This window comes from Pseudophryne corroboree, chromosome 3 (genome assembly GCF_028390025.1).
Source record: "Pseudophryne corroboree isolate aPseCor3 chromosome 3, aPseCor3.hap2, whole genome shotgun sequence".
In the NCBI taxonomy this organism is placed as follows: domain Eukaryota; kingdom Metazoa; phylum Chordata; class Amphibia; order Anura; family Myobatrachidae; genus Pseudophryne; species Pseudophryne corroboree.
This window is the reverse complement of record NC_086446.1, coordinates 240,367,365-240,390,370: the sequence shown is the minus strand read 5'-3', so window position 1 is coordinate 240,390,370 and position 23,006 is coordinate 240,367,365. Positions and strand designations below refer to the sequence as shown.

The 23,006-nt window shown below is 47.0% G+C and overlaps 1 protein-coding gene across 1 annotated transcript in view; it reads right to left on the bottom strand.

Annotated features, from left to right (window-relative positions):
* The window catches only part of LOC135057649 (opsin-5-like), a 138,300-nt gene that overhangs the window by 68,505 nt on the left and 46,789 nt on the right, over nt 1–23,006 (bottom strand). Inside the window, exon 2 of the mRNA XM_063963463.1 lies at nt 15,459–15,621. Within this exon, the coding sequence (XP_063819533.1) occupies nt 15,459–15,621 (163 nt within the window). The remainder of the gene's footprint in view (nt 1–15,458; nt 15,622–23,006) is intronic.

Genomic DNA, 23,006 nt, shown 5'->3' with positions numbered 1-23,006 from the left:
CTGCAAGTAGTATCACAGGAATACAGGCTGGAGTTCGAGGCGACTCCCCCTCGCCGTTACCTCACATCAGCCTTGCCTGCTGCCCTCGGAGAAAGGTAGTACTGGCGGCAATTCACAAGCTGTAGTTCCAGCAGGTGAAATCAAGGTACCCCTCCTTCAACAAGGCCGGGGTTACTATTCCAAAATGTTGTGGTACCGAAACCAGACGGTTCGGTGAGACCCATTCTAAAATTAAAATCCTTGAACACTTATATACGAAGGTTCAAGTTCAAAATGGAATCGCTCAGGGCGATTATTGCAAGCCTGGAGAATTTCAGGGTATCACTGGACATCAAGGATGCTTACCTGCATGTCCCTATTTACCCTCTTCACCAGGTGTACCTCAAAATTGTGGTACAGGATTGTCATTACCAATTCCAGACGTTGCCATTGGTCTGTCCCCGGCACCGAGGGTATTTACCAAGGTAATGGCCGAAGTACTGATCCCGTACTTGGACGATCTCCTTACAAAGGCGAGGTCCAGGGAGCAGTTGTTCGTTGGAGTAGCACTATCTCGGGAAGTGCTACAACAGCACGGCTGGATTCTGAATATTCCAAAGTCGCAGCTGGTTCGTACGACGCGTCTACTGTTCCTGGGTATGGTTCTGGACACAGAACAGGATAAAAAGGGGTTCTCCCGGAGAAGTCCAAGGAGTTGGCGTCTCTAGACAGAGACCTCCTAATACAAATACAGGTGTCGGTGCATCAATGCACGCGAGCCTTGGGAAAGATGGTAGCTTCTTACGAAGAAATTCCATTCACCAGGTCCCATGCAAGGATCTTCCAGTGGGATTTGTTGGACAAGTGGTCCGGGTCGCATCTTCAGATGCATCGGCGGATAACCCTGTCTCCAAGGGCCAGGGTGTCGCTGTGGTGGTGACTGCAGAGTGCTCATCTTCTAGGGGGCCGCAGATTCAGCATACAGGACTGGGTCCTGGTGACCACGGATGCCAGCCTTCAAGGCTGGGGGGCAGTCACACAGGGAAGAAACTTCCAAGGCCTATGGAAAAGTCAGGAGACTTCCCTACACATAAATGTTCTGGAACTATGGGCCATTTACAATGCCCTAAGTCAGGCTAGACCCCTGCTTCAACACCGGCCGGTGCTGATCCAGTCAGACAACATCACGGCGGTCGCTCATGTAAACCGACAGGGCGGCACAAGAAGCAGGATGGCGATGGCAGAAGCCACAAGGATTCTCCGATGGGCGGAAAATCAGGTGTTAGCACTGTCAGCAGTGTTCATTCCCGGAGTGGACAACTGAGAAGCAGACTTTCTCAGCAGACACGACCTCCACCCGGGAGAGTGGGGACTTCATCCAGAAGTCTTCCAAATGATAGTACACCGTTGGGAAAGGCCACAGGTGGACATGATGGCGTCCCGCCTCAACAAAAAGCTACAAAGATATTGCGCCAGGTCAAGGGGCCCTCAGGCGATAGCTGTGGACGCTCTGGTAACACCGTGGGTGTACCAGTCGGTGTATGTGTTCCCTTCTCTGCCTCTCATACCCAGGGTAATGAGAATAATAAGAAGGAGAGGAGTAATAGCTATACTCATTGTTCCGGGTTGGCCAAGAAGAGCTTGGTACCCAGAACTCCAAGAAATTATCTCAGAGGACCCATGGCCTCTGCCGCTCAGACAGGACCTGCTGCAGCAGGGGGCCTGTCTGTTCCAAGACGTACCGCGGCTGCGTTTGACGGCATGGCGGTTGAACGCCGGATCCTGAAGGAAAAGGGCATTCCGGAGGAAGTTATCCCTACGCTATTTAAAGCTAGGAAAGAAGTGAACGCAAACCATTATCACCGCATATAACGGAAATATGTTGCATGCTGTGAGGCCAGTAAGGCCCCAAAGGAGGAATTTCAGCTAGGTCGATTTCTGCACTTCCTACAAGTCAGAGGTGACTATGGGCCTAAAATTGGGTTCCATTAAGGTCCAGATTTCGGCTCTATCGATTTTCTTCCAAAATAGAACTGGCTTCACTGCCTGAAGTTCAGACTTTTGTTAAGGGAGGGCTGCATAGTCAGCCCCCGTTTGTGCCTCCAGTGGCACCGTGGGATCTCAACGTAGCTGAAGTCGCATTGAGTTGAGCCACTTAAATCCGTGGAGCTACAATACCTCACGTGGAAAGTGGTCATGCTGTGGGCCTTGGCGTCGGCCAGGCGTGTATCAGAATTGGCGGCTTTGTCATGCAAAAGCCCTTATCTGTATTTTAGATGGATAAGGCGGAATTGAGGACTCGTTCCCAATTCCTTCCTAAGGTGGTATCAGTTTTTCATGTGAACCAACCTATTGTGGTGCCTGCGGCTACTTGGGACTTGGAGGATTCCAAGTTTCTGGACGTAGTCAGGGCCCTGAAAAGTATATGTTTCCAGGACGGCTGGAGTCAGGAAAACTGACTCGCTATTTATCCTGTATGCACCCAACAAGCTGGGTGCTCCTGCTTCTAAGCAGACTATTGCTCGCTGGATCTGTAGCACGATTCAACTTGCACATTCTGCGGCTGGACTGCCGCACCCTAAATCTGTAAAAGCCCATTCCACGAGGAAAGGGGCTCTTCTTGGGCGGCTGCCCGAGGGGTCTCGGCTTTACAAATTTGCCGAGCTGGTACTTGGTCGGGTTCAAACACTTTTGCAAGAGTCTACAAGTGATACCCTGGCTGAGGATGACCTAGAGTTTGCTCATTCGGTGCTGCAGAGTCATCCGCACTCTCCCGCCCGTTTGGGAGCTTTGGTATAATCCCCATGGTCCTTACGGAGTCCCCAGCATCCACTTAGGATGTTAGAGAAAATAAGATTTTACTTACCGGTAAATCTATTTCTCGTAGTCCGTAGTGGATGCTGGGCGCCCATCCCAAGTGCGGATTGTCTGCAATACTTGTATATAGTTATTGCCTAACTAAAGGGTTATTGTTGAGCCATCTGTTGAGAGGCTCAGTTGTTATCATACTGTTAACTGGGTATTGTATCACGAGTTATACGGTGTGATTGGTGTGGCTGGTATGAGTCTTACCCGGGATTCAAAATCCTTCCTTATTGTGTCAGCTCTTCCGGGCACAGTATCCTAACTGAGGTCTGGAGGAGGGTCATAGTGGGAGGAGCCAGTGCACACCAGGTAGTCCTAAAGCTTTCTTTAGTTGTGCCCAGTCTCCTGCGGAGCCGCTATTCCCCCATGGTCCTTACGGAGTCCCCAGCATCCACTACTGACTACGAGAAATAGATTTACCGGTGAGTAAAATCTTATTTTTTGTTGTACACCTGTTTGTCTCTCCTGGTACAAATAAAGAGTTTAAAAAATAAATAAATAAATAAATAAAGCAGCCAGTATTTACCCTGCACAGAAACAAAATAACCCACCCAAATCTAACTCTCTCTGCACATGTTATATCTGCCTCCGCTGCAGTGCACATGGTTTTGCCCAACTGCTAACAAAGTTCCTGCTGTGATCAACTCAGAATTACCCCCTCGGTTTTGCCCAATTGCTAACAAACTTGCTGCTGCGATCAACTCAGAATTACCCCCTATGTGCGAACAAGGGACAGCTGGCATGTATCAAGAAATTATTATGTGTCAGCAAGACACAGCTCAAAATATATTGACCAAAACATTAATCAATTTAAGTAGTATGAAATATAGAAACATATTTTTATAGTACAATGCAGTTTTTTAGACCATACTAGGGTTGGATTCAGACCTACCATACTGGTTTGTACATTAAGTGCATGATATGCAGATATTGGAGTGTTCTTTCTAGGGTGACAGCGGACAGGATGCTGTCCGTGAAATAAGGCTCTTCTGCCTGACCCAAAGGCACGTGTGCCCAAAGATGGGGTGTGGCCACTAGGGGATGGGTTTGACCTTGTGACACACCACCTTTTCATCACTCGAGGGGGGATACCCAATAAGTACGGAGATGTTGGACTGCCCCAAATCTATCCCTGCACTGTGAACACTAAACTGCAACAGCAGAGGGCAGGCTGTTTCAGTTAGGAACCTCCATAATGGGCGCATTTTGTCATTTTAAAAATCGGGCAGGGTGCAGCGCACACACTATATTGGAAATGTAATGTGGAATAGTGTCTAACAACACTTTCCATGTCATTCTGCCATTGGTATTTGGAATAGGGGTATGCAGGGGGCTACAGAAATAATGCGATTGGCCCTGAGAATATTCGATGAATGCAAAGCAGATAGGCTATGGCAGGAATAAGGTGAGGAGTCTTGGTTATCAGAGCCTAGCAGGGCACATCTGGCACTGGCATGCACCTTGCTTGGAGTAATATGCATGTTTCAGGAACATAGCAATGGAAAATATTTGGGTTCTGCTAAGATAGATAAGACGTTACCTGCTGCAGCTATAATGATCAATCTTGCTAATGGTATCAACAATGATAAAGCTCAAGGGACAGTGATGTTGCAATACAGGCCATAGCTTCAACCAGATCTAAGAACCATTATATAAAATGTGCCCTATTTAAATCTGAGGCACTTCAAATATTGCCAGTCACTGGAATACAATATGGGCACCCAGCTTCCATGTTTATTGTACAAAACAGTGATTTCTTCTCCCCCAGGAAGGTCTTCCTAATGACAGGAACACAAAGCTGCAGCTATTGACCCATAGGCCTACTTTATTAAATTAAATAAAATAAGGTAAATGTGATTCAACCCAGCCAAGCATGTGACCGCTCTTGGCAAACTAATGTGATGATTGTTGTGAGCGAATCAATATAGAATGGTTTTGAAAAAGGGAGTGGTGTTATTCATGTTACTATGCTGACATGTGACTTATTACAGAGGGGAGAACAGCCCAGCACCTTCTCTATCCATCAGAAACGTCACATTTATGGACAATGCAACCACTACCTTACTGGCATATTTAATAGATCACAGCAGTATAAATGTTCTAAGTACCAGAACTCATGGAATAGTGTAATAACTGAATAGGTGTTTGGTCGGAACGTGTCTTTAATTAATTCCACACAACTGTAGTTACGGTAAAACAAAAGATTTATTTTGAGTCAAGAAATTACTTAAACTGAATTGTGGGGATTCTAAACACAACTCCAATTACCTTTTAGTAATTCTGATGGAAAACCTCTGAAGATAGCGAAAACGTTTATTTTACTGCTCCGGATTAGTTGAACTCTCTTTTTAAAAAAAGGTACCTAGAGTTCAGTTAGCACAACTATACGGTTAATCTATACTATGTTTCAACATATAAATCAGACTTAGTGAATCTTTCTATATAGTATTATACGTGCATATCATCACAGAAAAATTACTGAACACAACATCGGACAAAACAATTTATGGAACATTAACATGTATTGCAGTTGCTTTGATGCTAGCAGGGTTGGTAGTCTTGTTCAGCTAAAATGTGGTCCCTAGCAAACGGGTTAGCGTTTTACTTCCAGAATTTGGAAATTGAAGTTGTAGTTTATAGGCAGGGTCCCTGAACCTATGCGGTACTTTAATTATAGGAGATGGCGCTACACTGTTAAATACTTGAATGATGCAAACCCGGGTTTGTTAGCGCAATTTTAGGTATCTTCCTGTCCTGATCACTGAATTCCCTAGATGATGCTGACGTGACTGTGTACTACTTCAACTGGGTTTGCGCAGATCTGTAGCTTCTTCTGGAATATTAAGCAAATCCGGACACTGGTGAAGTTCTCTCTATCCGGTCATATGGCATGGCCAAGCTCCTTTTCCCTGTCAACTGAATGTGTGGACTGTCTGTACTCAAATATACTATGCTAGATGATGCAGTGCAGCGGCAGTGGGTCTGGAGTTCAGTTAGTTAATGACCCACAACGGGTCTGTGTGCACTATTCAAGATTCTGTGCGGCGCAGGTGACAGACATTAAGTACATTCCAATATCTGAAGAAAAGGGCGGCTGAGATCATAAGCATGCAACTTTTCACTAGTCGCTTAACTGAAGTACTGCGTTTCCATATACTCTCCCTTACTATTAATCGGGGATGGCTATTATCAGTTCGGTTAAATACAGACAGTCTATAATATTTGTTGACTGCTGTTGGGTGCAATTACAGCCGATCTCTGGCTGACAATGTCTCTAGAGTCTCACTATAGCCTGTGGATCCTATGTGTCAGTTTAGACTGCAGCTTCTATAGGCCTCCCTGTGCTAGCTGTGTGTCTGTCCTGAGGCTTTGCTGTGCGGGGTTAGTATAAATCTGCGACCATACCTTATTTCCAGCAGTTTCAGCTTAAAGGTCAGTTTACCCCTCGGTTAATGGATGTCAATCAGAGGCAGCCTGTTCTTCCCCTTGCCTTATTTGGTGATGGGGCGGCACCCTTGAGGTGGAGCCACCTCCCGAGGCAGGCTGATTACACCTCCGTTGTGACAGTCTATCCGACTTCACTTTTCCTCCGCACGCAGCGTGTCTGTGTTATAGCCGGGAGCTCACTGCCGCCGCTGTCAGCGCCGCGTCCCCGTCCGTCTCTGGCGCTGGTAAGTTTTCTCCCCCGTGCCAACTGCGCAGCTCCCTCTTTTTATATCAGCAGCCGTTGCCGCGGGCTCCAACCGCTCCATGCCCGCGAGCGGTCCATGCCTGCACATTCCCCTCGCGATGCTGGACAGTCCACCCTTCCAGGGACACTGCTCAACCCGAGCTGCTCCTCTGTCTGCGGCTCAGTTTACTGGTCTGCCGCGTGTTGGGAATCGCTATCCCCTGCATTTTAATACAGCTGCTCCCTTCATATCCCCTCCATGAGGGAGAACATATATTTCAGGAGCATGTTATATTTAATTTTCTTAACATATATTATATACATTTATTATTTGTAGACCTTGGGGTATTACAATAGGAAGTTCCCTCCTAAAAGGATGCGTGTCCTCACGCATAACAATCTTAACTTATACTTCCATTTCAGTTATAAGTTCTACCAATTGTAACAACTTTACACTAAGTACTTGTAGATTTTCGCAGCAAATTACTTTCGGTATCTGCTGTGTAGAACACCCTTGGTACTACGTCCTGACCTCCTGACTTTTAAGTCAGTAATATTTCTCTCGGTGAGATCAGTCTTCTCCTCTACAGTTCGTTCCATTAAAGGTGCGGGAGTGACGTCTCTAGCGATGCTCAAGGGAACAGGTCCACACATGTACATTAATAAGTATATGGGACTTTTAAAAGGATTATTCTCAAAGAGTCTCCCGTCTTTAATGCCAATAGAACTCCTGGGTACAAGGTCAGGGACCTCTACAGTGCAGTTTTATTTGCTCCCGCGGTACTGTGCTGACAGATCCATCCTTATTTTTTTGAATTTTATAAGCATGAAAGTGGTTATCAGGAACTCCAACCACAATATAAGGAGTCTCTTCCCACATTGTGTCTAGCTTGCTGGATTGGTAATTCTTTCTCTTCCAGACTTTGTCTCCCACTTGCAAAGGAGCGGCTCTTACACCGGCATTATAATTTCTCTCTTGGCGTTGGTGTACTATTTCCATACGCCTTTCAACAATCTTTCTCGCCGCCTCCATGTGGTACTGGTGTGCGCTAACCCAATCAGTCTGCGGAGTTGTCAAGTCATTTGCCCCAGAGGTTAATTCTAAGTCCTTGGGTAGTTTCCCATGTCGTCCAAACATTAAATAAAAGGGTGTAAAACCAGTGGAGCAATGATTGGTGTTGTTGTACAAGTATGCTAGTGCCGGTAACAGGGAAGGCCACTGTGAGCGTTTGTCTTCCGAGAGGCTTCTGAGCATCCCGATGACAGTCTGATTTGCTCTTTCACACAACCCATTACACTGCGGATGGTAAGCTGTCGTATGTAACTTCTTATAACCATACAGGGCGCACAGTTCTTGAAACAGCTGTGCTTCGAACGCTGGACCTTGATCTGTCAATATTTGGTCAAAGAATCCATAGGGTCGGCCAAAGTATTTCAGAAATGTTGTAGCCGCCGTTTTTGCGGTTATATCTCTTACTGGGACTACGACCAGAAATTTACTGTAATGATCAACAATGGTCAAAGCATATTGAAACCCATTTGAGTTAGGCTCGAGTTTTACTTGGTCCAGTGCTACCAGCTCCAGTGGACGGCAGCTTTTTATTGGATGTAAGGGGTCCTATTGACTGGATTTGGGATATTGTTTTAGACTGCAGGCTGTACAATCATGACACCAGCGCTCGATGTCTATCTTCATTCCAACCCAGAAGCATCTTTTTCTTAATACGGCTTCTGTTTTCTTGGAGCCAAAATGCCCAGACTGGTCATGGTAAGTTTTGAGCAGAAATTCAGCCGATTGTCTGGGGACAATTATTTGTGTAATTTGCTGATGGGTTCCAGGGTCGAGACTAATCCGTACTAATAGTCCCTTTCGGAATTTAAGGCGGTCCCGATGTCTCAGTAATTTAATTAACTCTGGACTGGCTTCAGCTCTCTGTGCCTTAGTGAGTTGGTCGTTCCGCCGAATGATGTCAGATAATTCTTGTATCACCTGACTTTCTCTCTGTATGGTCTCCCAGTCAAAATGATTTAAATTGTTAGAAGCAGTTTTGGGTTCCAAGTCTCCTTCTACAGATACAGGGTCAGATGTTACGACTAGTGGCTCCCATGATGGGGACTTGAACAATGGGATCTCTACCTCTTCAGTACAATCTTCCCCCTTCTCCGTGACGTCAGTAGTCGGCAGACGCGATAATGCATCGGCATTACCATTAGACTTGCCGTTGCGGTAGGTGACCGTGTAGCGGAAATTAGCTAATGGAGATAACCACCTCTGCTCCAATGCCCCCAGACGGGCAGTAGATAAATGGGCCAATGGATTATTATCCGTTACAATAACGAATGGTGTGGCGATCAGGTAATTCCGGAATTTTTCAGTAACAGCCCAAATAAGGGCGAGTAGTTCCAACTTGAAGGTGCTGTAATTTTCGCTGTTCCTTTCCATCTTTCGCAACCCTCTACTGGCGTATGCAATGACCCTCTCTTTTCCATCTTGCACCTGTGACAACACTGCGCCTAATCCTTGATAACTAGCATCTGTATATACCCGGAAGGGTCTATCGTAGTCTGGATAAGCCAGCAGTGGAGCTTCTATTAAAGATGATTTTAGTTGCTTAAATGCATTTTGTTGTTCCTCTGTGCAAACTACCGGCGAGGTACCCCTCTTTTCTCGACCCAACTTGCCCCTTAAGAGCTTGTGTAATGGGGCTGCGATTCTGTCAAAACGTTCAATGAACCGTCTGTAGTAGCCGGCAAACCCCAGGAAGCTACGGACATCCTTTATTGTTTTGGGTGTGGGCCAGTCCCGCACCACTCGAATCTTCTCTGGATCGGGTCTTACCCCTTCATCACTGACTATATGGCCTAAATACTGCACCTTTGGTTTTAATAGGTGGCACTTGGATGGTTTAAGCTTCAATCCACATTTGGTCAAACGAGTGAATACATCATCTAGGTGTTTCAGATGTTCTTCGTAGCTTTTAGAAAATACTATGATGTCGTCTAGATATAAAAGAACCATCTCAAAATTACAATGACTGAGGCAGTGTTCCATTACTCGTTGGAAGGTGGCTGGGGCATTGCAGAGCCCAAATGGCATCCTATCAAACTCGAAAAGACCCATTGGGGTCATAAATGCCGTCTTTTCTTGGTCATCTGGGGCCATGTGTATCTGCCAGTACCCACTCATCAGGTCGAGTGTCGAGAAATATCTCGCCGTCTTCAGAGCAGTCAGTGATTCTTCTATCCTGGGTAGAGGATAGGCGTCTTTATGGGTGACAGCATTCAATTTCCGGTAATCGACACAGAATCGCAAACTACCATCTTTTTTTCTTACAATTACTATGGGAGCGGCCCATGGACTGTGGCTCTCATGAATTACTCCTGTGTCCTTCATATCGGTGAGCATCTTTAGAACTGGTTGGTACAAGGTGGGTGGCAAAGGCCGGTGTCTTTCTTTGATGGGCGGGTTAGTCCCGGTAGAGATGTGATGATAAATATTCTCTGCTTTCCAAAAGTCAGATGAATGTTGGCTAAAGGCTTCAGCATGATTCCGTACAATCTGAAGCACTCCTGCCCATCGGGCTAACGGGGTATCAGCATCTCCTACTTGAATTTCTCTCCACCACGGGCCTTCACTATTTCAGAGATTTTATCAGTAAGAATCCCCATAGGATCCTGCCCAGATTGTACCTGCTGGGCAACTGCTCCCTTGTATAGAACGTGTTCTACCTTCATAATTTGTTCAATATTTCCTGAAATTTCCCCTTCCAGTGCTTCAGGATCTGCCTCATATTCAGCATCCATGGTTGGGTTAAGGCCAAGAATCTGTAGCACTTCCTCCTTGAATTCCGAAAATGAACATGTTGTATTCTGACGCCTCCACATCCGTAGTTGGGCGCGCATGGCTTCTTCACGGGCCCCTTCAATAAACAAATTAATAAGCGTCTCGTCTTCCTGTATTTCTCCACTTGAATCTTTGGCCTTTATGGCTCGCATAGCCTCCTGAAGCCCCAGGGCAAAATCCCTCATCGATTCACGTGGTCGCTGTCTTCGCGCATAGAGGCGTCCCTTAAGTTTGGCGATTGTTCGTGAATCGTAAATACTGGCTAATTTCTTAAAGATGCTGTCAACGATCTCCTCTCCTCGTCTGACCATGCTTTCACCTCGCGACTTGCAGATCCTTTCAACTGCCCAACTACTATTTCCACTTGTTGGGCGTCTCTTAGTGGATATAGTCGGAACATAGCTTGCATCCTATCCTTAAATTCTTTAAATGTACTGGCGCCTTGTATTCGATTATCTCCGGAAAACGTTGGTAACCATGGAGCACCAAAATAATACGGCATCGTGATGGATGAGGCTTCCATTGTAGATGTCACCCTCTTACTGGGTGATGGATTTATTGCGGGTAACAACCTTCGACCTGATGCCGATGTAGGAGTTTGGGGATTAGACATTGTATACGTTTTTCCGTATCCTGTTAGTGGACGCCAAAAATGAATTGTAATAACTGAATAGGTGTTTGGTCGGAACGTGTCTTTAATTAATTCCACACAACTGTAGTTACGGTAAAACAAAAGATTTATTTTGAGTCAAGAAGTTACTTTAACTGAATTGTGGGGATTCTAAACACAACTCCAATTACCTTTTAGTAATTCTGATGGAAAACCTCTGAAGATAGCGAAAACGTTTATTTTACTGCTCCGAATTAGTTGAACTCTCTTTTTAAAAAAAGGTACCTAGAGTTCAATTAGCACAACTATACGGTTAATCTATACTATGTTTCAATATATAAATCAGACTTAGTGAATCTTTCTATATAGCATTATACGTGCATATCATCACAGAAAAATTACTGAACACAACATCGGACAAAACAATTAATGGAACATTAACATGTATTGCAGTTGCTTTGATGCTAGCAGGGTTGGTAGTCTTGTTCAGCTAAAATGTGGTCCCTAGCAAACGGGTTAGCGTTTTACTTCCAGAATTTGGAAATTGAAGTTGTAGTTTATAGGCAGGGTCCCTGAACCTATGCGGTACTTTAATTATAGGAGATGGCGCTACACTGTTAAATACTTGAATGATGCAAACCCGGGTTTGTTAGCGCAATTTTAGGTATCTTCCTGTCCTGATCACTGAATTCCCTAGATGATGCTGACGTGACTGTGTACTACTTCAACTGGGTTTGCGCAGATCTGTAGCTTCTTCTGGAATATTAAGCAAATCCGGACACTGGTGAAGTTCTCTCTATCCGGTCATATGGCGTGGCCAAGCTCCTTTTCCCTGTCAACTGAATGTGTGGACTGTCTGTACTCAAATATACTATGCTAGATGATGCAGTGCAGCGGCAGTGGGTCTGGAGTTCAGTTAGTTAATGACCCACAGCGGGTCTGTGTGCACTATTCAAGATTCTGTGCGGCGCAGGTGACAGACATTAAGTACATTCCAATATCTGAAGAAAAGGGCGGCTGAGATCATAAGCATGCAACTTTTCACTAGTCGCTTAACTGAAGTACTGCGTTTCCATATACTCTCCCTTACTATTAATCGGGGATGGCTATTATCAGTTCGGTTAAATACAGACAGTCTATAATATTTGTTGACTGCTGTTGGGCGCAATTATAGCCGATCTCTGGCTGACAATGTCTCTAGAGTCTCACTATAGCCTGTGGATCCTATGTGTCAGTTTAGACTGCAGCTTTTATAGGCCTCCCTGTGCTAGCTGTGTGTCTGTCCTGAGGCTTTGCTGTGCGGGGTTAGTATAAATCTGCGACCATACCTTATTTCCAGCAGTTTCAGCTTAAAGGTCAGTTTACCCCTTGGTTAATGGATGTCAATCAGAGGCAGCCTGTTCTTCCCCTTGCCTTATTTGGTGATGGGGCGGCACCCTTGGGGTGGAGCCACCTCCCGAGGCGGGCTGATTACACCTCCGTTGTGACAGTCTATCCGACTTCACTTTTCCTCCGAACGCAGCGTGTCTGTGTTATATCCGGGAGCTCACTGCCGTCGCTGTCACCCCGCGTCCCCGTCCGTCTCTGGCGCTGGTAAGTTTTCTCCTCTGTGCCAACTGCGCAGCTCCCTCTTTTTATATCAGCAGCCGTTGCCGCGGGCTCCAACCGCCCCATGCCCGCGAGCGGTCCATGCCTGCACATTCCCCTCGCGATGCTGGACAGTCCACCCGTCCAGGGACACTGCTCAACCCGAGCTGCTCCTCTGTCTGCGGCTCAGTTTACTGGTCTGCCGCGTGTTGGGAATCGCTATCCCCTGCATTTTAATACAGCTGCTCCCTCCATATCCCCTCCATGAGGGAGAACATATATTTCAGGAGCATGTTATATTTAATTTTCTTAAGATATATTATATACATTTATTATTTGTAGACCTTGGGGTATTACAATAGGAAGTTCCCACTTATCTGTAACAGGCCAGATGAACTTGCTGGCATAGTGTATGGCAGATGTACAAGCTAGCTATCTGTGCCCTGTACTCCGAGCACCATACCACATAGTAAAATAATGATCTGTGCCATTTTCAGCATAATTTAATCATTCTACTCAGTGACAGAGATATTTCAGACTAGGACAGGTTTTTGCGAGAGATACAAAATTCAAGTTATCTTTGAGTGAAGCTATAGGTGCGCTTTCATCCCCATAGCAACAGAAACATACAACTGAGGCATTATCATTACATGCTAACTCTGGAGTCAGTTCAGAGGCAATGCACAAAGCACATAATGATTATTGCTAGAAACGGCAGGAGGGTGTGTCGTGACGAGGGGGTAAAATAACTGCAGATTACTCTGTGTGTGCGGTGGGGGGGTGATACAGAATGCATGCGTGTGTGTTGGGAGGGTGTACTGGAAGGGACTGGAAAGGTAGAGCACATCTCTGTGGGGGATGGAGAAGGAGAAGTACACAGGTGCTCTAACTCTGGAAAGGAGGGGGGTAGAGAAGGAGAGGTGCACATGTTCAATATCTCTGTGGGGAGGGGGGGGAGTCAGTGGCAAACGCAGGATTTGCATGGGGGGGTTTCCAGAACTGGGTGGAGCCAATCATGGGGGTGGGGACTGAGGTGACCCAGTATATGCTGGGTCCGTAAAACTAGTGTGTGCGTGTGTGTGTGTGTGTATATATATATATATATATATATATCTACATATCTACACATATATAGGGTTCACTATGGTATGCCGGCGGACAGGCTCCCGGCGACCAGCATACCGGCGCCGGGAGCCCGACCGCCGGCTTACCGACAGTGTGGCGAGCGCAAATGAGCCCCTTGTGGCCTCGCTACACTCGCCACGCTACGGGCACGGTGGCACGCTATGCACGCCACACTATTTTATTCTCCCTCCAGGGGGGTCGTGGACCCCCACGAGGGAGAACAATTATCGGTATGCCGGCTGTCGGGATCCCGGCGCCGGTATACTGTGCGCCCGGATCCCATCAGTCGGCATACTGAAGACCACCCCATATATATACCGTGTATGTGTGTATATATATATATATATATATATATACACACACACACATACATATACACATATACATAGCATATTAAACATGCATATATATATATATATATATATATATATATATATATACACATACAGTACACGTATATATACACATGTATATATATCATATGTGTGTGTGTGTGTTTATATGTATGTATGTATATACATGTGTATATATGTATGCACATGGATATATATGTACTATAATTAAAATAAAGTAAACTTTTATTGCACTTACAAGTGCCACCAGGAAGACAGCAGGCTGCAGAGGACGCTAGACAGCCATTAATAATACTCATGCAGCTAAATAAAAAAATAATTTTTTTTTTTATTTTTTTTTAGTGGAGGGGGGTTTCTGGGTGCTCGGAAACCCCCCCCCTGGGTACGCCACTGGGAGTGGATGGAGAAGTGCACATGTTCTCTATTCTCTGGGGAGGGGTGGGGGAAGAGCTAAGATCCTCTATCTCTGGGGGTGAAGGAGAGGTGCACACATTACCTATCTCTGGTGGATGAAGGAGAGGTGCACACATTCTCTATCTCTGTGTGTGGGGGTGGAGGAGAAGTGCACATGTCCTCTATATCTGGGGGGGAGGTGGAGAAGGCGACGTACTAAGGTCCTTTATCTCTGGAGGGGGGGGGTGAAGAAGGAGAAGGTCACACATTCTCTATCTCTGGCAGGGGGTGTAGATGGAGAAGTGCACAGTTTCTCGATCTCTGGGGTGTGTGAACAATGAGAAGTGCTAAGGTCCTCTATCTCTGGGGGATGCAGAAGGAGTGGTGCACAGGTTCTTTATCTCTGGGGGGAGGGAGGTGGTGGAGAAGTAAAAGTGAGCACGATCTCTATCTCTGGCAGGGGGTGTTGAAGGGTAGTAGTGATGGTGCGGTGCTGTGGCACACAGTGTGTGTAAGGTGGGTACTATGGGGAAGGGATGCGGTCATGTGACTGGCGCATGGGATCCCAGCGGTCACCATGCCCACGTCAGAATCCCAATCGCTAAAAATGCCAGTCGACAGAATGCCGACCACAGGGTCTATTCCCACTCGTGGGTATCCATGACTCCCGTACAGTTGGAATAGAACCTGTGGAGAGAGTGCCGCAAGCCACCGAGCCCACTGCATGACAAACGCAACAAGCCCGCAAGAGGCTTTTCTGCGCTTGCCCCCCACCCCCCTGGCGTTATTCTACTGCCGAAATCCCGGGATCGGGATGCTGACCGCCAGGATCCCAGAGCCAGCCACGTGTTACCAACCCATGGAGAAGAGTACTAGGAAGACTCAGCCCTTGATATTACTATATACAAGCAGTTATGAAAAGAATATGTACTCAGGATATAAAGAAAGTACAGGATCTGGTCTAGTGATTGGGATGTAACACATAATTATATAGCTAAAAGAGTCCTTTGTGTTTATTAGCTATGCACATACCTATGAGCAAACAGTGAGGGGATAGCCAGGGGGAACAGTGTTCCTGTCATGCCGAGGTCACTGACAGCCAAGTTCACAATGAAGAATTCAGCCAGTTTAAGTATTGAGCGTTTCCGGTAAGCAACCAGTAGCAGCATGGAGTTTCCCATCAGGGAGAGAAGTCCTAGGAAGAGAAACAGACAATAAAGGCGTAATCCATATTGCAATTGTTTAAAATAATAAATTAGCAAATGTATATAATGGAAACTTGTTCTGCATGACCATTTGGCATCTTTACGCTCTCATTGCCTACCAGTGCGGACAATGTAAGCACCACAGTCCTAGCATCAGCCCTGATCTGCTCTATGGACGCAGAGTGATCGAGTCACACAGATACAATATTAATTAGTAGGTCATTTTATACACTACTTGCACTGTTCATACCATTACAGTCATAGGGGGTAATTCCAAGTTGATCGCAGCAGGAATTTTGTTCGCAGTTAGGCAAAACCATGTGCACTGCAGAGGAGGCAGATATAACATGTGCAGAGAAAGTTAGATTTTGGTGGGTTATATTGTTTTTGTGCAGGGTAAATACTGCCTGCTTTATTTTTACACTGCAAATTAGATTGCAGATTGAACACACCCCACCCAAATCTAACTCTCTCTGCACATGTTATATCTGCCTCCCCTGCAGTGCACATGGTTTTGCCCAACTGCTAACAAAGGTGGTCATTCCGAGTTGTTCGCTCTGTAATTTTCTTCGCATCGCAGCGATTTTCCGCTAATTGCGCATGCGCAATGTTCGCACTGCGACTGCGCCAAGTAAATTTGCTATGAAGTTTGGTCTTTTACTCACGGCATTACAAGGTTTTTTCTTCGTTCTTGAGATCGGAGTGTGATTGACAGGAAGTGGGTGTTTCTGGGCGGAAACTTGCCGTTTTATGGGAGTGTGTGAAAAAACGCTACCGTTTCTGGGAAAAACGCGGGAGTGGCTGGAGAAACGTAGGAGTGTCTGGGTGAACGCTGGGTGTGTTTGTGACGTCAAACCAGGAACGACAAGCACTGAACTGATCGCACTGGAAGAGTAAGTCTCGAGCTACTCAGAAACTGCACAGAGAAGTCTTTTCGCAATATTGCGAATCTTTCGTTCGCAATTTTGATAAGCTAAGATTCACTCCCAGTAGGCGGCGGCTTAGCGTGTGCAATGCTGCTAAAAGCAGCTTGCGAGCGAACAACTCGGAATGAGTGCCAAAATTCCTGCTGCCATCAACTTGGAATTACCCCCATAGTCATTACTTGAACATCTAAAGAAGTACTATTATTGTAGGGAGGGGACCTTTATGCTTGAAGTATTGAAGTAAGAAAATACCGTAGCTTATTATTTACTTGTGAGTGTTTTTTCACTTTACTTGCAATAAAAAACGTTCCCTATCTCCGTGTCTATATTCTATTTTCCTATGGATTACTAACATGTAACATTAGGGCAGTCGTGTAACTATCATGGGTACAACTGCTATGCAGCCCGGGCTGCTTTGAGGGCCTGGTGCTTCCCCTGCACCCAGTCACTGGCTGCCTCCAAGAGCCATAGCTCACCTTCACACCCCTCTAGGAAAGGCCACCACCGATAGCATAATCCCCTCCCCCGTTCCCCTGGGGCTGCAGCAGCACGGAGTTTGCAGCGGGGGGGGGGGGGGGGGGGCTACCTGGCTGGCTCCGGGTGCTGCGATTTGCAGGTATTAGGGGGGTAGGGCCTAATACCGGGAAGTGCCTGCCCCCATCACAAACCTCTACTGGAGTCAAGTAGTGCTCGCTCCCACTCCCTCTCTCAATCCCCCTCTCTCTCTCCCTGACACTATCCCTCTCTCTTGCTCCTATCTCTCTTTTTTCTCTCCCTGACACTGTCTCTCTCTCCTTGATGACACAGACACACTCTCCCTCACTCTATTCCTGACATACTCCCTCTCGCTCTCTCTCCCTGACACTATCTCTCTTTCTCCTTGACACTCTCTCTCCCTAATATTGTCTGTCTCTCTCCCCTTTACACTCTCTCTCTGACACCTGACACTTGACACTGTGTCTCTCTCTCCCTCTCCCTGGCACTGTCTCTCCCTCTCTCTGTCTCCCTGACAGTCCCTCTCTCACTCTCTCTCCCTGACACTGTCTCGCTCACTATCCCTGACACTGTCTCGTCCTCTCACTATCCCTGGCACTGTCTTGCCCTCTCTCTCCCCCTGACACTGTCTTGCCCTCTCTCTCTGACACTGTCTCTCTCTCTCTCTCTCTTTCTGACACTGTCTTTCTCTCTCTCTGACACTGTCTTTCTCACTATCTTTCTCTTCCTGACACTCTTTTTCCCTGACACACTCTCTCTCTCTCTCTCTCTCTCCCTGATACTGTATCTCTCCCCCTCTCTCTCTCCCTAATTCTCTCTCTCCCTGACACTGTCTCTTTCTCTCTCTGACACTCTATCTTGTTCTCTCTCCCTCTCTGTCTCTCTCTATTTCTCTCTCTGACACTCCTATTTTCTCTTGCCCCCTCTCTTTCTCTCTCCCCCCGACACTCTCTCCCTCACTTCCTCTCACTCCCCTCCTTCTCTCTCTCTGACACCTTCTCTCTCTCTGACACCCACTCTCTCCCTGATGCCCTCTCTCTCCCCTCTTATCCCTTTCTCTCTAACACCATCTCTCTCTTACCCCTCCCTCTTTCTCTCATTCATTCTTTTTCCATGAAACCCTCTTTCTCTCTCTCTCTTTTGTTCCTACCCTTCCCCCAGTTCTCTCTTCTTGCTCCACTCTTTCTCTCCCTCTGACACCCTTTTTGTCTCTCACTACCCTCACTCTCTCTCTCCTGCTACCCTAAGAGTCATAGTAGTAACAATAGCAAGGGGGTGGTTTCAAGATTTTGCTTTGGGGCCCAAAAAATTCTAATTACGCACCTGCATTAGAGAGATGTAAAAGTCTACTATAGTGGAGAAGTGAGCCAGTGGAGACGTTGCCCATGGCGTAACATTTATAAAGTGCATTCTATAAAATTATACATAGCAACTGATTGGTTGGGCAACTTCTCCACTGGCTAACTTCTCCACACTTTTCACTGCTTCATGGATAGACTCCTAGGTATTAAATCTAGTACAGTCTATAAAATGATAGTGATGGGGAACACCTCCACTTGACCACCTTAGAATGTTTGATAAATCTCCCCAACAGTGGAGCCAATTCAGACCTGTTCGCTGCTGTGCGTTTTCACACAGCAGCTGATTAGGTCTGAATTGTGCATGTGCCACAGTGCACCGGTGCATGCCAGACAGCCGACGGTGGTCTCAGCCCTGCAATCGCCTCTGCCTGACTGACAGGCAGAGGCGGTCACTGGGCGGGCCGGCGGCGTTTGGCCACCGTTTATGGGGCACTGTCTGGGCAATGCAGGCGTGCCCGGACCGTTGGGGGGATGGGCCGTGGCGGCTGCGTGATGTCACACACAGCCGCTGCGACACTCACAGCGATGAGTAGCTCCTGCAAACCCGCAGGAGCTGCACTGGTAGGGAGCTACTCTTCCAGTACAAAAGCATCACTGCTGTGCAATGTTTTTGTACTTGTGCGAGGGGGTCGGGCCTGACAAGGCCTGACATGCGGGGCAGACTGGCCCTGTGCTGGGCGTCCCACCGCGTGTCTGTGTGACTGATCGTAGATGTGCTAAATTTAGCACATCTGCGATCAGGTCTGAATTAGGCCCTGTGTTTGTACTGTGAATCATGTGTGCAGCCCAGGCTGTCGTGAAAAAGTAATGGTGATATAGTACAGCCCTCATGCTTTCCTCTTGTTTTCTTCACCATGTTCCATTGAGGTCCACTGACAAACAGTGAAGTGGAGGAAGTATCATAATAGTCTATAGCAAGAGTAATAAAATCCACTCCAAATGCTCTGACTTCCAGCACATCAAATAAGGTGGCCAAGGGATAGCATTGAAGGGCTTACTTGTAGTTGGCTTCAAGAACATCTTGTCAATAGCTGGGTATAAAGATGCTTCTGGTAGTGCTGGGCTGATACCTTTTACTGAGTGTTGTACCTGTCCCCCACAAAGCCCAGCTGATGTACCGTGTGAAGTGCCAGAAGACGAGATTGGATGGTACAAATTAGTGTCTAGTTTCAGTATGAGAGTCTTGGCCACAATGAAATGCAGGCAAAATGGACAGTTGTAATGAATTGTTTGTTATAATGGGGCTTATTCAGATACCGAAGGATCTGTGTCCTGATGCACAACGTACCGATGTTTGGTACTTTGCGCATGTGGATGTTAGGCGCCGGGGTCCGCTCGTCGGTGCGGCCCGGCGCCTAGCAACCAGGGACGCCGTGCGCGTACAGCCGCCGGCTCCCTGGCAACGCTAGACGCCGGGCGCACGGAGCCGCACGGACCCTAGCAACGGGGACGCCACTGGCGGGCCGCGTTCCCCGTTGCTGGGTCCATTTAAATTAATAAGGGCACCTGTTTCCTGGCCGTGCAGCAAGGCAGCTGCACGGCATTTAGTCCAATCAGCCTCTAAACAGCTGATTGGAGGACTCCCTGTTAAGTACACTCCCAGGGCTTCTCACAGACGCCGGTAATAGCTTCCTGCATGCTGTATCTGTTTGCTGAGAGTGTTTCTAGTCCTGCTGTACCCGGTCGTTCCTGTCCTCAGTTGTCCTGTACTCGGAAGTTGTCATCTGTTCCTGGAGTCCTTACTGAGCACCTTTAAACATCCAGTGGTGTTCGTGAGTCACGGCGTAGCCGTGTGTTGCGGCTTGGCCGCTTTATTACTTATTATTTATTATTTGTGTTTCGGAGCTTTTGCGGAGGATTCCGCTCCCACAGATCCACTCTGGTATCCAGCGGTGCTGGGTAGGAGTAACGGACTAGTGGATTTTGGTTGTCCTTTTATCTGGCGGTTTTTCCGCGCATACTTCTGGTTTGGTTAGTTAGCTTGTTGCCCCTGGCCTGTTGTCAGTCAGAGGTCCTCTTGTCATCATCCTGCCTCGGATTTCCCTTTGTCTCTCACTAAGACCGGGGGGCACCGGAGTTGGGCAGACATAATCCGCCTTTCAAACGTGGCTGCCAGGGGCTCAAGAAACCATAGTCTCGCAAGGGATTTCCGATAGCACGGGTGAGACAATAGAGTTAGGGCGCCAGGGGCAACTAGTCTTTCCAGCTCCCGTAACCAGCATTCCCTTCCAGTACTCTGGCCATTGCCATGAGATCTCCTCCGGTCAGGAGTACTGGAATCATAACATTATTACCGGCCAAACCAAAACTTAAAATTAAACAGGGTTTAATTTTTTACTTATTCAGTTTTGTAAGAGTTATCGGCCTCATGAATCCCACAGGTTTAGGGCCAAATCCTGGTCAGCTCCTAGTCAGCCAGATTCAAGAACTTACTCAGATGGTTCAGGATCTTTCCCTTCGGGTGAAGTCGCAGGAAGATCTTTTACGAACTTCCCCGAGGGTAGTCCCTGAACCAAAAATACACTTGCCTGACCGTTTTTCTGGTGATAGGAAGGAGTTTTTTAATTTTAAAAAATCCTGTAAACTTTATTTTCGTTTAAGACCGATCTCCTCAGGTACTGAATCTCAGCGGGTCGGAATTATTATTTCTTTGCTCCAGCGGGATCCTCAGACCTGGGCATTCGGTTTAAAAGCAGAGGATCCGGCGTTGTTGTCAGTAGACGCCTTTTTTGGGTCTTTAGGGCTTTTGTGTGATGACCCTGATGGAGAGGCATCCGCTGAGAGTCAGTTACGCGCTCTCAGACAGGGTAGAAATCCTGCAGAGGTTTTTTGTACAGAGTTTCGCCGTTGTGGCTGGAATGACCCAGCCCAGCGCAGTCAGTTTCGCCTCGGCTTATCAGAGTCTATAAAAGACAGTCTCCTTCAGTATCCCGCTCCTGAGACTCTCGATAAACTCATGGAGCTTTCTATTAAGATTGATCGTCGTCTCAGAGAGCGGAGGGCTGAAAAAGGAGCACCTGTCAGGTCTACTCCATGTGTATTTTCCATTCCTGAGGACGTAGAGGAGCCCATGCAGATGGGTCTCTCCCGGCTGTCTCCAGAAGAAAGAGCCAGAAGGCAAAACTCTGGTCTTTGTTTGTACTGTGGGGGTAAGGGACATTTTGCCCGTAATTGTCCGAACAAGTCGGGAAAACGCCTCGACCAAGTGAATTGTGAGGGGGTTCACTTTGGTCTGCAGCTTATCTCCTCGAATAACTCCCTTTTAGTCCCAGCTAAAGTTTCCTTTGGCAGCCTCAGTTCTTCGGTGTCGGCTTTTGTTGACAGTGGAGCTGCAGGGAACTTTATGGACTTAACGTGGGCCAAGGCCTTAGGTATTCCTCAGTTAGCCTTGGGTAGGTGTATCACCATGCATGGTTTAGATGGGAGTCCCTTGTCCAATGGGGTTATTTCCCTCCGTACACCCCCTGTACTACTTACGGTAGGAGCTCTTCATTCCGAAAAGATCGAGTTTTTCCTTACCCATTGCCCAGCAGTTCCAGTGGTTCTGGGTCACCCTTGGCTGGCCTTTCATAATCCCATCATTGATTGGCAGTCGGGGGAGATTTCACAATGGGGTACCATCTGTAATAAGGAATGTATTACGTTTCCCGTCAGAATAGCTGCTGCCATTCCCGAACTCATTCCCGTGGAATACCAGGACTTTGTTGATGGGTTTTCCAAGGGCAATGCGGACATTCTGCCTCCCCATCGGCCTTATGATTGTGCTATTGAGCTAATTCCTGGTGCCACATTGCCAAAGGGAAGGTTATATGCATTATCCGGGCCAGAAACTGCGGCCATGAATGAGTATGTTAAGGAGAGCCTAGGGAAAGGATTTATCAGGCCATCTAAATCCCCTTTAAGTGCAGGCTTCTTCTTTGTGGAGAAAAAAGATGGATCACTCAGACCTTGCATTGACTTTAGAGCCCTGAATAAGATCTCAGTTAAAAATACTTACCCTCTGCCGCTGATTTCTGTCCTCTTTGATCAGCTGCGTTCGGCTGTGATTTTCTCTAAAATTGACCTGAGGGGAGCGTATAACCTCATTCGAATCAAGTCGGGAGATGAGTGGAAGACGGCTTTTAGTACTCAGTCGGGTCACTACGAGTATCTGGTGATGCCGTTCGGCTTGTCTAACGCTCCGGCAGTTTTCCAGGATCTCATTAACGATGTGCTCCGTGATTTTCTAGGAAGATTCGTGGTCGTTTACTTAGACGACATCCTGATCTATTCTGATTCAATTGAACAACATGTTACCCAGGTGCGTCAGGTTCTTCAAAAATTACGTGAAAATCATCTATATGCCAAGCTGGAGAAGTGTGAGTTTCATGTCACGGAGGTATCCTTTTTAGGGTACATTATTTCCCCTCGGGGATTCTGTATGGAACCTAAGAAGCTCCAAGCCATCCTTAGTTGGGCGCAACCCACCAACTTAAAAGCAATTCAGCGCTTTTTAGGGTTTGCGAATTATTATAGAAGATTTATTCATTCTTTTTCCGACCTGGTTGCTCCCATTGTGGCACTGACTAAGAAGGGAGCGGATCCTACCAACTG